Source organism: Saprolegnia diclina, assembly GCF_000281045.1.
Source record: "Saprolegnia diclina VS20 unplaced genomic scaffold supercont1.6, whole genome shotgun sequence".
Lineage (NCBI taxonomy): Eukaryota > Oomycota > Saprolegniomycetes > Saprolegniales > Saprolegniaceae > Saprolegnia > Saprolegnia diclina.
The window spans coordinates 45,184-61,859 of record NW_008246073.1 but is presented as its reverse complement, the minus strand read 5'-3'; the positions used below and the strand labels follow the sequence as shown (position 1 = coordinate 61,859).

At 57.2% G+C, this 16,676-nt stretch overlaps 6 protein-coding genes across 7 annotated transcripts; 4 read left to right on the top strand and 2 right to left on the bottom strand.

Annotated features, from left to right (window-relative positions):
- Positions 1-249: 249 nt before the first annotated feature.
- On the top strand, positions 250-1,096 carry SDRG_02510 (hypothetical protein; the record flags this gene model as incomplete). Its single annotated transcript, XM_008608104.1, has 3 exons — positions 250-573; positions 622-756; positions 811-1,096. 3 exons carry the CDS (start codon positions 250-252, stop codon positions 946-948), a joined length of 597 nt encoding a protein of 198 aa, XP_008606326.1. The 3' UTR covers positions 949-1,096.
- Positions 1,097-1,550: 454 nt separating this feature from the next.
- On the top strand, positions 1,551-3,212 carry SDRG_02509 (hypothetical protein; the record flags this gene model as incomplete). Its single annotated transcript, XM_008608103.1, has 1 exon — positions 1,551-3,212. The coding sequence occupies one exon, from the start codon at positions 1,551-1,553 to the stop codon at positions 3,210-3,212; it is 1,662 nt and encodes a 553-aa protein (XP_008606325.1).
- On the bottom strand, positions 3,187-4,985 carry SDRG_02508. Of its 2 annotated transcripts, none has more exons than XM_008608102.1 (5): positions 4,116-4,985; positions 3,884-4,069; positions 3,728-3,841; positions 3,506-3,683; positions 3,187-3,461 (listed from the first exon to the last, which is right to left on the bottom strand). In XM_008608102.1, the coding sequence occupies exons 1-5, from the start codon at positions 4,964-4,966 to the stop codon at positions 3,381-3,383; spliced, it is 1,410 nt and encodes a 469-aa protein (XP_008606324.1). In that variant the 5' UTR covers positions 4,967-4,985; the 3' UTR covers positions 3,187-3,380. The 2 variants fall into 2 exon arrangements, with proteins under 2 accessions (XP_008606324.1, XP_008606323.1); XM_008608101.1 differs by having other exon boundaries at positions 3,304-3,461; positions 3,725-3,841; positions 4,116-4,966.
- A 2,583-nt stretch (positions 4,986-7,568) lies between these two features.
- On the bottom strand, positions 7,569-9,671 carry SDRG_02507 (hypothetical protein). Its single transcript, XM_008608100.1, has 11 exons — positions 9,430-9,671; positions 9,203-9,374; positions 9,076-9,157; positions 8,841-9,025; positions 8,633-8,794; positions 8,496-8,579; positions 8,294-8,446; positions 8,166-8,245; positions 8,014-8,120; positions 7,867-7,957; positions 7,569-7,820 (listed from the first exon to the last, which is right to left on the bottom strand). The coding sequence occupies exons 1-11, from the start codon at positions 9,663-9,665 to the stop codon at positions 7,745-7,747; spliced, it is 1,428 nt and encodes a 475-aa protein (XP_008606322.1). The 5' UTR covers positions 9,666-9,671; the 3' UTR covers positions 7,569-7,744.
- Positions 9,672-10,886: 1,215 nt separating this feature from the next.
- SDRG_02506 (hypothetical protein) lies at positions 10,887-12,205 on the top strand. Its single transcript, XM_008608099.1, has 6 exons — positions 10,887-11,467; positions 11,519-11,631; positions 11,685-11,761; positions 11,807-11,876; positions 11,924-12,116; positions 12,161-12,205. The coding sequence occupies exons 1-5, from the start codon at positions 10,952-10,954 to the stop codon at positions 12,027-12,029; spliced, it is 882 nt and encodes a 293-aa protein (XP_008606321.1). The 5' UTR covers positions 10,887-10,951; the 3' UTR covers positions 12,030-12,116; positions 12,161-12,205.
- Positions 12,206-12,335: 130 nt separating this feature from the next.
- Positions 12,336-13,086, top strand: SDRG_02505 (hypothetical protein). The gene has a single exon (XM_008608098.1). It carries the CDS (start codon positions 12,377-12,379, stop codon positions 12,983-12,985), a length of 609 nt encoding a protein of 202 aa, XP_008606320.1. The 5' UTR covers positions 12,336-12,376; the 3' UTR covers positions 12,986-13,086.
- The last annotated feature ends 3,590 nt before the right edge of the window (positions 13,087-16,676 follow it).

Genomic DNA, 16,676 nt, shown 5'->3' with positions numbered 1-16,676 from the left:
CGACAACCCTGCACCTTGTCGAGATGCTCGGCAGCAACGTCAAGCAAACAGCGTACTATGCCACTACATGTGCATGCGTTGTGTCGGGACGGTCATCGCGAGGGTAGATCGATCGATTGGTCGCTCCACTCGCACCGCACGACAAGCTCGAGCTCTCACGCGTTCTTGGGACATTGGGGCAAACCTCCTGGGTAATTCCGGTGGTTTATCCGGCGCCACCGGAAAGTGCACCGATGGTCAAAAACCAACATGTTTCGTCGCGCGTGCTTGACGCTGGCGCGGCCGCTGACGCGCCACAGCCACATCAGCGGCAACCAGGTGCGCCCGGGCGTCGCTGTCGAGATCGAAGGCAAGCTGTACCGCGTCGTGAAGAGCCAGTCGGTCAAGCCGGGCAAGGGTGTTGCCTACATGCAGGCGGAGCTCCGCGACATTGTGACGGGCACCAAGATCAACCGCCGCTTCCGGTCCTCCGAGAGCGTCAAGAAGGCGCCGCTCACGAAGGACCAGCCGTTCCAGTTCTTGTACCAAGACGGCAGCAAGCTCGTGCTCATGCAGCCCGAGACCTTTGAGCAGGTGCGCGTGCATCGCTGGCGGCGCCGCTCACCTCGCTCGCTGCTTTAGATTGAAGTGTCGACGGAGCTCCTCAACGACAAGCAGATGATTGTCTTGAACGAAGGCATGACCGTGGCGCTGCAGATTGTCGAGGGCGTCCCGCTTTGGCTCACCATGCCCGACTTTGTTACGCTCAACGTCGAGGTACTACGTGCAATCCGTCGCATGGTCGTGACGCACTTACTTATGTATGCACAGTCGATCGTCACGCTTGGCGTGGACAACAAGGAGGCGACTTTGACCAACGGCAGTACGATCCAAGTGCCGGGCAACATTGAAGCCGGCGACGCAGTCAAGGTGTCGAGCGAGACAGGTCTCTTTGTGGAAAAGATGTGAGCGCTGTAGACACCAGCACAAACACGACATGTTGCTGCTCGCAGCCCGTTTGACTGAGTTGCTCGAGAGCACGCATACATTGATTCGTGGAACGTCGAGATTGGCGGTCCATCTCCACCCTGCGACCATCTCTCCATCGAGCCTGCCGTCTATCGGCTGCTACTCTTGCATCCACAACGCGCCTTCCGACTCAGATGTGTAATCGCTCTTCGGTGCAACCGAACGAGCATCCAACTGGCCATGCTACCGGCACCCTCATGAGCAGTAGCCTACCGATAGAGAGCGCGTAGGACGCTTGGCCTTGCGTAGCCCATATCGCGGGCCAGCTCGGACAAGGACGCCCTCGGACGTCGACGCTGGCGACGTCGGCGACGGGTGGCTGGCCAACCCGGTTGGTCTGTCGGCCGAAGAAGAGCGAAATTAGTGTGAAATAAAACCATGGAAAACCCGCTGCGTGTATTTTTTTGCATCGTTGAAGCGCGTCCATACAAAGTGCCAGTGCAAGTTTGTAGAGTTGCACGAACCAGCAATAAAACTATGATTCGTCCGGATAATTCGGAATCCGGATAAAAAGCGACCTGAAACGAGAGCTCATTTGCCAAATGGCGTCCAAGTGCTCGGATCGGCCGCCGGCCGCGGAGACCGATCTTCGCCAGACCGACCTCGACGCATGTACCTTCATCTCGGAAGCGCAGCATGGCGACCGCAAGCGTGGGCGAAGCGGCGAGAACGGCCATGTCCATCGTCACAAACGATCACATGCGCACCGACGACACCCGTACGAGCGGGCGCCGCGCCGAAGCCGGTCACGATCGCGGTCACCGCAGCGCCCGGCGACGAGGAAGCGGCGACGACAGCAGCAGCATCAGAAGGGCAAGAAGCGCGAAGACGAATGGTTCGCGACGGCCTCGGACGACGCCGAAGACGAAGGTGGCAACGATGACGACGATGAACCCGAGGAGAAGTCACAAGACGACGGCGACGAGACGCTGGCGCAGATGGAGAAGCGACTGCGCCCGGGAGCCGCCGACTTGAGCATTTCAAACGACCTCCTACATGCGTCCGAGTCGTGGCAAGGCGCCAAGCCAACGAACGAAGACCGCGTCGCACACATGCTCGACATGCTACCAGGACCTGCGTTTGCGATCTTTGACGGTCACAGCGGGTCCGCGTCGGCCGACTTTGTCATGCGCAACCTCTTGAAAAACGTGTCGGCCAGCATGCGCCAGCGCGGGTTGCCCGAGACGCAGATCAAGGAACTGCTTAGTGGGAAGCATGCGGACCGGCTGAAGGAGTTGAAGCGCAAGACGGAGGTCTTGCAGTACCAGCAAGAACAACTGGAAGAGCTCCTTGAGTCCAACAAGAAGATGGACATGTACGAGATCAGCTTGATGCCGTCCGTGTACCAAGATGTGCTCCAGACGCTCGCCGATGGCCGGTCGGCGCTCGAGCTCGCCGAGCGCGCGCAAGTCGAGCGCGCAGCCAAGGTCGAGCGCGTATATTCTCAGTGCTTTGAGAAAGAGCTCTTCCAGAAGGCAATGATCGAGGGCTTCCTCTTCTCGGACGCTGAGCTCCTCCGGAAGCAGCTCGACGACGGCAGCACGGGCCTCGTCGCGTGGTTTGCAGGGTTCCGACACGAGTGTCTTCGCCTTGTTTTGGCCAACGTCGGTGACTGCCGCGCCGTCCTCTGTCGCGACGGCAAGGCCTTGGCGCTCACCCAAGACCACAAACCGAGTCGACCAGACGAAGCGGCGCGGATCAAGCGTGCGGGCGGCTACGTCGGAACCGTTCAAGGCATCTCGCGCGTCTGCTCTGCGGCCGGCGCCGGCGTGTCTTTAAGCAGCCGGGAGCGAACTACGTACCTCTCGGTATCGCGGTCGTTTGGCGACCGAGCACTCAAAGTACCGTCCAACATTGTGTGCGCCGACCCGGAAGTCCGCGTCGTGAGCATCGAGCCGCGCGACACATTTCTCGTGCTTGCGTGCGACGGGATCTGGGACGTCTTGAGCAACCAAGACGTCGTGGACATTGGTCTCGAGCACTTTGGCCACCCCAAGCGCGCCGCCGATGCCATCGTCAAGCGTGCGTACGCGGCCCAAAGCAAAGACAACTTGTCTGCGATCGTCATCTACTTTGGATGGCGCGCCGACGAGGCCGCCGCGCAGTGGCACGCCGTCCAAGCCGAGCGCGCACGACCCACCTGCAAGGAGCCAAAACCCGTCGCGTTAGAAGAAGAGGCCGGCCTGGATATGTTTAGCATGTAATTAGGGCGATCATACAGCAAGTAGGATAGCACCTCGTCCTCGTCGTCACCAAGGCACCTCAAGGCGCCCCACCCGTATGGTCGTTGAATCTCACCGCGGTCACTTACCCATTATCTCTGCAAAGGTTCAACAAGACCAAGCGGACAAAACGCAAGCGTGTCAAACTTCTTAGAGAGCGACAACTTGGTCGGCCGCGTCGTCAATGACGGTCTCGAGCAAGACGGCGCCCGTGACGCTGTCCTTGATCGTCTACAACCAGCAGTGTCAAGCAAGAAGATGGCGCCAAGGCGTACCCAGACATGCGTGGCATGCGTGTTGTAGACATGGTGTTGGCGCGGACCCAGCGTCTTCATGAGCTTGGACCGCCAGTACAAGTCGACTGGCGCGTCCGTGGGGTTTTCGAACCGAACCGAAATGCGCGGGCGCGGCGCCACGTGTCGCTTCTTGTTCCAGACCCAGAGGTTGGCGCCCCTACATGCCGTCGTTTAGTTTTGTCGCGGCGTACGTATTACCACTTGGTGCCGTCAAGGACGGGGCACCCTCCGTGGAACGAAGCCGGGTCAAGCTCGCCGTTGGGTTTTTGGCTGTAGAAGAGGATTGCATGGGCCTTTCGGGGGTACGAAGCCAGTCTATGGACGACTTGAGAGGACGCGGTGCAGAAACTGACGTACTGCGAGTGGCACTTGAGCGTCATGTCGTGCTCCCAGGACCCAGCCTCGAAAAGCGACGACGCGAGGGTTTCAATTCCGTGCGTCTCCGCTTGTGGATGGGCAAAACCCTCGGGCATCTCTGCGTTGGGAAAGACGGTCTGGCCGCCCCGCGTGACGTTGGAGAGGTAGAGAAAGATGGTCGCAAATCTACATTTGACGCGGCTCAAAATAGTGCAAAGTGAGAAAGGCGCACCGGTTGGTCCCCCCTGAGTGCGGATTCGGGTTCCACGCGTCGTTGGGCGCCTTGGAAAAGTAGTCGGTGTGCGGCACGTACGCCTGCTTGGGGCCATAGCGTAGGATCTGGACGCCGTCGCACATCTCGGGGTCGTATTTCCCGGCACGCAGCAAGTCGAACGACCGCTTCCGAAAGGCGATCGCCGCCGGAGACGTCGAGTCGAACGCGTTCTCGCTCGTCCGGCGCGTTGACCGGCGCACGCCTTCGGCCGACGAGCCAACTGTCGATGGTCGCAGCTTTTCGTGCTCGGCCACATCGTCCGCGTCATCTTTGGCGAGCACCTGCTGAATGAGAACGTCGGCGTCGGCTTCGGAGAAAAAATGGTGCACGTGAAAGACGCGCGGAGACTCAGTCCACGATTCGAGGATCAGCGGCGCGTCCGTCGGGCTCTGCGTCGACTCGATGTACACGCGGTGGCCGGGTTTTACAAACGGCCATACAAAGAGCAGTCCTGGCGCCACGAGGTAGAGACGGTCCTCGGCGGCAATGTCGTCGTACGAGGTAACGAGGTAGCCATTGCCCGTGTACACGCGGTCGGCCACCACTGGTGTCGCATGGTTGGCGAGGCCTTCGACCTCGACAAGTGTCGAGAGATATGCTGCGAGCGCGTCGCCCGACGGGACGAGCGCCGGTGTGAGCGCCACTGCGACGCCGTTTATGGACTTGCCGTTCGCGTAGACGGTGACGGGCTTGTGGGGCAGTGTCGACGATAGTAGCCATTCGCGGGTTGCCGACGGGTCCACCAAGTAAGCGAGTAGTGCCATTGCCGCCGCGATGCAGAGCCACGTTGTTGTCGCCTTCGGGCCCATTTTGGTTGCTGAGGAACTTGCCAAATGCCATGGGTGACGTTCGAAGCAACACGTGTAGCCAATCAGCGGTCCGCCACGAAGTAGTAGTGTGGTACAGAGCACATTCGCGTTCGTTGGGATTGCGGCGTCCATGGCCGCAGGGCGCCGCAGACAGCAGCCCTGCGCCAACGATGCTGTATGCTCACTGTATCCATGGTGCAGGGCCCACAACTTGGCACGTCTTGTGTAGTACCAGTGCCCCTGCCTATATGTTTGCTACGAAATGGTCTGTGCGCGTGGAAATGATTTATGTTTTGTGAAGCGAATACGACGAGCCCCTACATAAAACCTCGAGCTTCTGTGTATGGCCAACATAGCGTGTGGGCAAGGACACATGCCCTTGCTCCAGGGAAGGTCCATTGAGCCCCTTACTATAGTTTCGTTGAACAGTAAAATGCAACGCGTCTGGCTGCTCGCTTCATCTAGTAGAGGCTGCTTGGATTGAGCCTTTGCACCAGACTACTTTACTGCGCTTTACATGTCCTTCAAGCCCTTGGAGGTTGTCGTTTCTGCATGGGCACCAAACAAGCCTACATGAGTCGCGGGAAACTAGACGTTAGCAATCCAATGTAGATGTCGTTTGCGGATCTTTTTCCGTCAAAGCTCTCCAATTTAGGGCTCGAGAACCATGTGTATCTATGTGGCAGCGTATTACTAGTAACGTCAGCGATAACAAAGCACGTTTGGGCATCTCGAGGACAATCGTTTCGATTAAGAGCGAGTGGTATTCGTCTGCCCAGTAGCAAGAGTCTCTGTTCCGCTGACGAAACAAGGTCTTAAACCACCATTACGGACCCTTGGCAATGCGCGTCAAGTGACACAGGATGCCCTCCCTCATCGTGGAAGAGCGTGGTCAAGGAAATAAAATAACGCCCTTGGCCATGATTACTGCCTTTTATAATGAGAATGCTCGTCGCACGAGGTTTCAACGCCCATGTTCATCAGAAATCACTCGTCTTGTGAGTCCTCACCATCTCGTTATCGAATGACTTCAAGTAAATAAATTTCCTGCTTGCACTCTCAAGCTCATCTTCTGAATCAGAAAAGCTTTTCTGCTTGATAACATGTCATTTTTCAGCAACCACTCCACGGAGTCTCTCTTTTGAACCGCTGGTGACGGCCCAACGCTACCGCTGGCGCGCGGTCGACATGATGTGGCCGATCTTACGAGCCTGTGTGCTGCACCCTGTCTGGCTCACCCGAAACGACCGCGTTTTCCGTCCCGAGGCGCCCGTCGTGATGCCCGAAGCGGCCGCCACCCGCGCCGCGTTCTTGACCAAGCTGCATCTCCACCACTTGCTGCTGTGTACCCCAGCGATGTGCCTCTTCCAAATGCTGAACGCCCTGCGCCAAGACGCCTGGCTTCGTAACCGCCTCGTCCCGGCTCGCGCCATCCATATGCCTCGCCTTCAACACGCCGCTGCTGCCGTCTAGCTCAACACGCTTTGAGTCGAAAGCCCACCCCAAAACCAGTTCAGTGTACTAGTAACTTCTATCTGAAAAGACTCACTTCAACAACGGAGTCTAACATTGCTGAACTTGCTACTGACCCATGACGTTGGAGCTGCACATCGCACCTGTAAACGAACGCCCCAGCAGAGGTTTTACATACCCAGCGCGACTGTGCGGGTCCGGGCACAGAGGAAGATTTCACTCGTGCGGCTTCAAGTCGAACGAACTTCCGTGATGTGGCCAGGTAGGAGGCTCACTGCCATCATCAACTTTGGCGTGAGCGAGCACCTGGGGATCCTTCACGTCAAATTCAAGTGACGACATAACTAAATCTGATATGCGGCAAGTCGCGCTCTGTCCAGTTTCGTCTCCAGCCTGAACCCACCCACACCTCAGACATACATACACGCATCTCGTGTCAGGTGTCAAGCCGTCGCCCACGCTATCAAGGCCATGGTGCATGACAAGGACGCTTTCCTTCGAAACGCAATCATATTCTCGGCATATGGGCGGCATTTGCAGGATTTCCGGTCGTGTCCAACCGGGCGGGAAACCAAATGAAGGGAGGAGGTTGGGAGCCTTCGAATGCGCGGGACAAAGCTCCTCCCATCTTTTCGCACTCGTCGACAGAATAAAACGCTCTCTTGCCCAGCGTTTTCTGAGAGGGTTCAGTGCAGTGGAAGAGAGCCAAGCGTGCAGCAGCTGCGGATCCAGAGGCGCCGGCCACAGGGCAGTACATGGTCCGATGCATGCTGTCTCCAACAGCGCCTGTGCTGTTGCAATACAGGCGCTATGGGTATTCTAATAGAGCTAGTGGCTTTCTTCGTCAATTCCGATCCCTGTGAACCCTACCCCTACGGAAGCCCTAGCCCTAGGCTGCATAGCCACGGGCCAGTTGGATTCGGACGATCGAAGCTGGTGGATCGTTGGCGTGGCTGGTCTTGGATGCATCTATCTCTCAAATGCTGTGCTGGCTCAACAACTACACTTGCTCGAGACAATCCTTTCAAACGTTCACGCGTGGGCGCGTCATGACCAAACCATGACGCGGCGTGCACCCGCATCCGCGGACGCTCGTCGTGCTATTTTATGCCGTCGCGTCGGCACCCATGCGATGGGCCGTGTCCGTTGCTTTGCCGACGACGGTCGCACGTCACCAGTGCGACATTAGGATTGCAAGACATTGGTCGACGATCACCCGTTGCGCCTCGTTGCCTTTGTTGCATTACCAAGGTGCCGCTTGCATGGACACGCAGCGGGGCGTGCGCTTTTCTGTGGCCGTTTGAACTAGATCGCAACGGCTTCTTCGAGTAGCCCGCCTTGGACACCGCTCTTGGCCACGTCGACAAGCAGCGCGCTGACACTAGACGCGTCACCGTGAGCTTGGCACGCCATTAGGCGAGTCGTACCGCGTGGCAGTCCATGTCGACCAGAAGGTTTCCACGCGCGGCAGCACGGACGGGTGCAGCACGAGTGCAAAGATAGCGTCATTGCCGCCAGCTAGTACCAGCAACAGCCGATGCATCAACCCCATTCGCAAGTGCAGACGTGTGTACCGCCGGGCACGCCGCCAAAGAGCACGCCAGGCACGCGCATGGTCGCATCAATCAACGCGGTTTGCTCCTCGGGCTCGATCGCGACACCCGCCGCAGACCCCATCGTCCTAGCTCAAGAATTAGACACACAGGTCGCAGGCTCAACGCCGCACCGCAAGAGGTGGCGAACCTCCTCGAACGTCGCGCGCATTGCAAGCAAGGCTGCTCCGAGCGCCGCGTGCACATGCGCCCACTAGATATTTTACACTCATGGTGGGTCCTTGGGTTGGGAGAAAAGTACCGAGGTCGACGGCGCCTCGGCGATGCGCGCCCAAACGTCGTCGGCCACCTTCGGGAGGGCTTCAAACTGAGCGACGATCAGCATATTCTTGGTGTTGAGCGTTTCCCAGAGTGCGTGCGAGCCCGTCGGGTCGGCCTTCTTCCACGCCAATACCTACGCGCACCATACACTACTTGGATCAACACTACCACTAAGAACGTACCTGGCGGACCATCGAGACCGTGGCCGACCCGGCGTTGACGTCGCCCATGATCATGTGCATGTTGTGGGGCAGCCCAAACGGTTTCTAGCACCGAGCCGGCTGAGTGCCTTGACCAAGAGGGAAATGTAAAATCGTACGACGACGTTGTCCCAGCGCGACTGGATGCAGGCGGCGAGGTCTGCCGGTGCGATCGCCGCCAGGTTCTTTTGCGCCACAAACGCCTGAACGCGGTCGGGCGTGAAGCGGTTGTAGCACTGGTTGCCGTACGCCGCGGCCGAGACGTCAAAGCCACTGCCAATCTAATATTTTCCCATTTTCTTTGGGCCTTGAGAGGACCGCACGCACCTTGTCTTGGGCAATCGAGTGCGCAATCTGCGCGAGGTGGTGCACGACGTCGACGCCGGGTGTCGCCGCCGTCGACTGCGCCGTCGGAAGCGTCACTGCGTCAAAGAAGCGCAAGACGGCACCGACGAGCGACGTGATGAGCGCCGCGGAGCTGCCCATGCCCGTTTTGGCAATGACCGGCGTCCCTAGCAAATGCCATTATAAGCGCAGGCGCCATCGAAAGGATGGGTTGTACCAGAGGCGTCCAACGGGCACGGAAGAAAGGCCGGGAGCTTGGCAAGGTGCTCGCGCGTCACGGGCAGGCCGCGCTCGAGGAGCTATTCGGATCATGTCAATAATGCAACAGCAACACAAACCTGTACCTGCGCGCTCTGCGAGTAAAAATCATTGTCATCCTCCAGCGTAATGCGCAGCGAGTGCGTTTTCGCCAGCGACGCGAGCTTGGCGCCGAACGCCGGGCCAAGGAGGCCCTGCAGCGCTTTGGCGCACACTTGCAGCGTCTTCTCGACGTACAGGTTGGCCGGACTCTGCGGCCTACACACGGAGAGAAGCAGCCATAATGCACTGCGCGACGAGAGCGGCCGCGTACGAGAGCTCAAAGGCGTCGGTCGAGAGGACACCGGTCAGCACTTGGTGGAACTGCGGGCTGTGCACAGTCACCGCCAGCGACGGCGACGGCGCCGCAGACGCATCGAGCGCGACAGTCGTGTGGAAGCGAGAGCTTGCGGCGAGGACGGCGCCAGCGTACTGCGGCTCCAGCACCAAGTAGCCGCCAGCGATCAAGACCTTTCCCGGCGCCGAGACGCGCGTCGTCATCGTCGTCATTGAAATTCAACGTATCCGGACAACTTAAAAACCGGACGCGACAAAGGAGGTTGATCCCAAAAACCCAAAAACCCACTCCAATGGACGTGTGTGAAACCACTGGGATGCCATCACCCCGTTGGAAAAAGAGAGGCAAATTCTCGAGAGCCGCAGTCCAGCTTGCGTGCAAGAAGGAAGCTATACTGAGAGCGAGAGCGGTGGGTGGGGCTTTGGTCGTGGGATTTGGCTGCGTCATGTTATGTGGTGGCGCGATAGCCTCGATAGCTGAGCTACCACTGCGACACGCCAAGGCGAACCTCGCACTGGTGGCAACTAGCTTCTGACTGCATCAACTCGCTGGCTGACGTAACTGTACTGTCGCCGAGGGGTGCTGCATTTGATGCGCGTGGTGGCTCCGTAGAGATGTGCCGTCTGGAAATGGTACAAGTGAGAGATGCGCATGCGTCGAGTGGCGTCCAAACATTTCGCGCTGGCTCCGCAGCTCTCGTTCATACAGGACCATCAAGCATGCTCCTGGAATCTGCCCAGGAGTCTCTGCGTATGATCCAGCTGGAAACAAGTTCTTGTTGTTTCGAAGCCGAGCTGCCGCCATTCGACTTGCTACATTTAGCGCACGCACGCTTTAGACGCAACATGAGTGGGTGTAATTGCGGTAGGATGGTGGCCTTTTTTCCAATTTGCTGCACTCAGCGAGAACTGTCCGTTCACGAGTGACGATATCATTGAGGGCAGTTGCCACAGAGATAGGAGTCCACGGAGCCAGTTGACTGCCAATCATATTCGTGGTACGTAAGCTGATACCAATTCGCATCACGTCGGAACGCCACTAGCCACCAGCGACAAAGGCCAATCCCATTGGTTTCAAGTGAGCAAATTGAACGACGTGGCGTTCGCATGACCATCTTGCGGCTTGTACTCATCAAGTCCAGAACCACGTCATGTTCCACGGCTTATTGCGAGTCTCGCGGCTGTTAATGTAGGTAGAATCGTTGAAACCACTGCATCATGCATGATGCTTGGTTGATCATCATCCGTCCTTTGCTGGGGCAAAATCCGTCCCCAACTCGCTTGGGATAAACGCTTGGGACAAAAGCTGTGTTGGATGGTTTCTGCCATTGGATTGGTTAAAAAACTACAAACCAAACAGCGTGTTTCGCGTGCGACGTTCATGGATTGGCTACATTTTTAAAATGTATTGATTCGCTATAATCCAGACAGAAACCGCATTTGATTGGACGTATATTTTTTCGCGGTTAAATTGGACCAACCCAGCAGCGCCAAGCACGATGGCAGGCCGGTCAGGGAAGCGCAAGGCCATGGTCGACGACTCGGACTCGGACGATCCTCGTAATATGGCCCGCTACGACTCGGGCAGCGAGGAAGAGGCCGCTCCCGTGGCCGCCAAGTCCTCTGCGGAATGGGAGGCCATCGTCAACGCCGAGGTCAACGAGACGCTTCCGGCCGCGCTCCAAATGTGCGTGTCCAACACCAAGAAGCAGCGCCAGGACCTCCTAAAACGCGTGCTCGAAGGCGCCAAGGCCACGGAGAACCTTGTCGCGACGGTCAAGGACATTGGCGACGACAACCAGATCGAAGTCCTGAAGGGCGTCACGACCAACTTTGTCCAGCTCCACGGGCGCATTAGCGCCTACGAGAAAAAACTCGAAGGCCTCAGCACGGCGCTGCAGTCAGGGCGCGTTCCATCGACGTACCGCGGGACGCTGAACGTGTCATCGTCACGCGTCTCGGACTCTCAAGTCGCGCAGCACGACTTTTACAAGCGCTTTTGCAGTGCGGCCGGGGTATACCAAGCCCCTACGCTAGCAAGCATCATAAGCCGCCTCTCCTTGTAGATTGAAGAGGAAGGCGACGACGACGACGTAGATGTGCTCGTGCAAGAGACCGAGGCAGCCAACACCATCACGTGCCCGATCACGCTGTTGGAGATGGTCGAGCCCATGCGCAAGTCCGTTTTCAAAGTTGCTACGTCAAGGTATACTGACGTCTCGTCCTCGATAGCAAGCGCTGCGGCCACACGTACTCGAAGGCTGGTATCACGGCCCACCTCAAGCGAAAGAACGCGTGCCCCATTGGCGGTACGCTGCGTCTACTTGTGATCCATGTACGATGGCTGCTCGTAGGCTGTCGCGAAAAGGTTAATGGTCTCCACGACCTCGAGCGCGACGTCGAAATGGAAGTCCGCATTGCAAGGTACAGCTGCGTACATAGACGTCCGAACCCTAAGGCGTGTGCTATAGCAACCGCCGCGCGCAGGCGACGCAGCAACTCAACAGCACGAACGCCGCCATCGACATGGACGACGACGAGGACGACGACGAGATCCTGGAACACAACGTCGAATAAGACCGTCTTTAATCCATCCCTTCACAGCAGCACTGGATCGCCGCAGCTGCGATCCCATCCCATGCTTCTTCTTGCTCATTTGCGGTGGTACTGGACGGATACTTGGACGATGGACCAGTGTACGGTGCCAGTAGTATGCGGCGGCATCTCGCGCCGAAACAACTGGCCATGACGCAGGCGCTGGCGTCCCACGCCCACATCTATTTGGTGCAAAAAAATGATAGGACGAGTTCACGTCGCAAGGTGCCGGCTACGATGGCAGTCCCACTCTTCCGCTTTCCGAGATGTCGTGCAGCATTTCTGAATTGGACCGCCACCGAGCAAGCCTCTACCACCACACTACAAGTATGGCCTCGACCTCGACGACCGCGACGACAACCTGCTTCTTCAACGACTGCAAGAACCCCGTGCTCCCTGGCTCGTGGAAGTGTGCGTACCACCGCCGCCGCGCCCGCTGCCTCGTGCAAGAGTGCACCAACCAAGTGCACGCGCGCAACCTCTGCGTGCGTCACGGCGGCCAAAAGACGTGCCAGTTTGAGGGCTGCTGCATGAACGCGCGCATCCGCGGCTTCTGCTACAAGCACGGCGGCAAGGACAACCGCCGCCGGTGCGCCGTCGACGGCTGCACGCGCAACGCCGCGTACGACCACAAGTGCATCGCCCACGGCGGCGGCCGGCGCTGCACGACCGAAGGCTGCTCGGCGCACGTGCGCAAGCAAGGGCTCTGCGGCCGCCACTACCGCCAAACGATGGGCGACGTCGACGCCAAGACAGTGCTCCTCTCGCCGTGCTCGGCGACGTCGACCGCGTCCTTCCTCGATGCGCTCTTCCAGGACCTCATCGAGGACGAAGCCAAGGAGGCGAGTTCGATCAAGACCGAGCCCCTCTCGCCGCAGCAATATGCGTGGCCGGCGGTGCTGTGGACGGACGAGTGGCTCAAGGCCGGCGACTGCTGAGAAGAAGAAGCTGTAGCATTAGTACATGGAGTTGCATCGTCACGTCTAGTTTATTTACCCTGAAGCAGGTTCATTCCGATTCAACGCTCGTGGACTTCCTCTTTTCTTTGCTGCCACATTTCGTCAGCCACCCACGATGACGGGTGCTGTCGACTCCACGCCTATTCATCGGTGGTGGGACGCTGATGCAAGTCGCATCGCGCCTTGTGCATCGGCGTCTCGGGCTCTCGCTGCGTCATCGTACGTCCAACACGTTCGAATGCCCGAGATGGCTCCGTTGCGCATGAGGCCAGCCAAAGTCGGTCCGTGCGATGGGATCACCGCCGTCGGACCCAAGCATTCGCGAATTCAAGTACCCGCGCACTTTCGTACGACGTTTTCATTGGATAGGCAGGTGAGTATTGTCTTGGATAAGGGAATACAGGCTTGCGTTGCTGGGATTGGATACTCTCTCGAAACGGATCTTTTGACACGTGGGACTGGAAGGTGGGACGTGGTCGAGAAACCTCTGGCAATGCATACTGGAGTGCATGGACCTTGGGAGGGCGTGGCCTTTCCTGAAGTAGTACGCGGTCGACCTTGAAGTTGCGCGCCGTTCTTCCTTGGCCCGTGGCATGGAAACTGCACGCGAGAGGTGTCTTTCCAATGACGACTTTGAAGCACGTGGCGCCCACTTGGGTTCGGCCTGCGACTTGGCGAGGATTTCGCTGCTGGCACATCGCTTTGCCTGCGCCTTTCTCGCCTGTTTGGGTGTACCTGCCAATCAACCAACCGCCCACGGCACGTATATATCTACTCCCACATACATTGTACCAACGAGTACTAGGCTACGAGTACTGTAGTGCGTTCAAGTACAGTGGGTTCGACCCTTGCGCACGACGGAACGTGCGTGCTGACGCGGCCTAGTTACTGCGCCCGCATGGGTCGAATGATCTGCTTCAGGAATCCATGCTACCGCGCCCTTTCATTGCGCATCCTTTTGCTTTGCAAACCCACCCGTTCTTCCATGCGCGACACTCATCGCGTCATGCTGGAGCACCAATGCAAAGCTATTAGGCGCATGGACGCCGGATCCAGCCAGCTTGGTAAGACGGACTCTGACTCTGGCCGTGCATGAAGGTCTTGCAAGCCAATGACATTGCCGGTATCCACTGCAAAATGGATGATGTCGTCGCCCCCACCGTGAGACTAGAGAGGTGACTGCAACTCCTGATTAGCTCGGCCCATCGCGGGAACTTTGCCCCACACATCCACCAAGAAGCTGCGAGTACCCTTTATCGTCTTGGCACACTGCACTGTGTACATGCACCATATAACTGTATCGAAGTATTAAACCTTCGTCCATGGACGATGTGAAGAATGCCGAGTTTGCCCTTGGACGAGTCGAGACTGTGCGTCCCAGCGGCGTCACGACGCGTCATCCCATGTATTAGTGGACGGCATCATATCATATCGATCAAAATCACACATACCTCAACTCGATGCACGCAAGAGCTTGCGTGCAGCAGAGATGCTTGCCCGCAGCAGTTCATAATGATTTTCGGACACCTGACAACGTCTGAGAGAAGTAGCCTTTCGTTCACCTTTCAAACATGCATCGAACATGGATGCTGCATCAAAAAACGACGTGTTGATAGGCACTGCCATTACGATATGCAGCGGAGAAGCCGTATGAAGGTTGATCGCTACTACTTTCCAAACACCTGAAGTTTTGCAACACCGTTGTGGAAGTGGACTCTACCTCGTTGTGGAAGTGCGTCGATTGAGATCGGATTTGCACTGCATGATTTGTTTGTTCATGGTGGTGGTTTCTCCACAAAGCGTGATTGTCTGCGGTGAGGGTCGGCCATCGTGAAGATCGAAACGAAGTACCGGAAATGTAGCTGTCGTAATGCCTAGAGCTCATCTTCTCACACAGAATGCGCATGTTCTATAAAGGGTTGAGAAGATGATGATAACGCAGGGTAGCCGGCGGCCGACTCAAACCTTACGACAGGCGCCATCAAGCGAAAGACGGAGTCGCTTCTCCCAATCCAGACGTTATGGAGGCTGCTAGGGACTGGCACACACGCCTCGCGACTGCACGATGGTATCGGTCTTAATAGCCGAGGTCTTCGTTGTCGCCGTCCGTGAGCTTGCGCTTTGGGAATCAGTTGGACGCCAGCGAGAGCTTGTACGTGTTGCACTCGCCGCGGAAGAGCGAACTCTTGATCAGCCAGTTCTTATTCTTGTGCCAACCATTCCTACGGGTCCGTGGGCGAAGTGATGCCACCGGAACTAAGAGCGTGCGAGCATCACTAGCATTTTATATGAATATATATATGAACGTGTTTCGCGTTATCTTCATAATTACACAAAGACCCCGCATACGTAGAGACTAGCCATCTCCTTCTTCATTCGCTCGCCGGTCCGTGGCTGCGCAGGCGGCGGCGCGGGGGCTCGTCTGCCGTCGCCCTACAACGCTTGTGGGGGTGAGGCACTGGACGACAGGGTCGGTAAAATCTTTCCAGGCGTCGCGGTCGGCGGCAAAGCTACGCAGTTTGTCAAGGTCGTCGGGAGTCGCCAGCGACTGAGGCGGCGTCAGCGACTGGAGGTCGCGGTGCAGGACGATCGGCAGCGTGATCTTGGTGCGCCCTAAGAAACGGGGTGCCTCGGGTGGGGCAAAGAAGCAACTTGAACAAAAAATTCAAGTGAGTGGCGTTGCAAATTTTGCTCAGCTCGAGAGCCGCTGGAGCAGTCCGCAATTGTGCGAACGGTGGTTGTGCCTCGAGATCAGCATAGGCGGGGCAGAGGGATGGGTCTTCTCACCAAAAAGTCGACGTACTAGCGCGAGCGTACGTATGCTTTCTGTCAGCACTTAATGACTACTCCACTACTGTGGGGGAACGCGTGACCACCCTGGACGCGAACAGCGCGCCGGGCTGCCTTTGTTGTTCGTGGGCTTTGCAGGCACTAGTGCTGTCCGACAGAGTAAACGGATAAAATTAAATTCTAGTGGATTTTGGATGAAATTCTAGCGGATTCTATTCCTATTGAAATTCTAGTGGATTTCACTAATTCCTACCGACCAAGTAAGATTTACGGAAGCGTATTAAAATCACAAAATCATGGCCAAATCAAAAAAATATGGCGTTTAATATTAATACATGGCACGATATGGAATTTTGCACCGCAGCGAGCGACGACAGAGCATCGGCCCAGAAAAGTCTGCCCACCGCAGCGCAGCGGAGGTTGGGTGTTGACTTTTGTGCAGGCCGTGCCTTGGCGAGGAGCGAGCCCACGTCTTTCACGTAAAAAGGGCTTTATTGTAGATGGGCCGCTCAGGTGGAGGCGGGTAGGCCCGCAGGGCCGCGGCGACCCTGGGGCGTAATTTTAAAATCCCCAACATTTACATTTTTATCGCTTGGATGATATATTTCCATATCTTGCACTTATTACACTAGATGTGCTAATTCCTGGCAGCGCGTAATAATTAGTGAAATCCACTAGAATTTCAATAGGAATAGAATCCGCTAGAATTTCATCCAAAATCCACTAGAATTTAATTGTCACCCCAGAGTAAAGCCGCGGCATTGCGTCGTACCTTCGATCCATACGCTCGTTCTGGCAGCCGCCTAGTAAGAACGCCCAACCAGGCAGGCGGTGTGGCTAAACCCTGACGCGTGTACCATTATTTGGCTCGCCATCAACG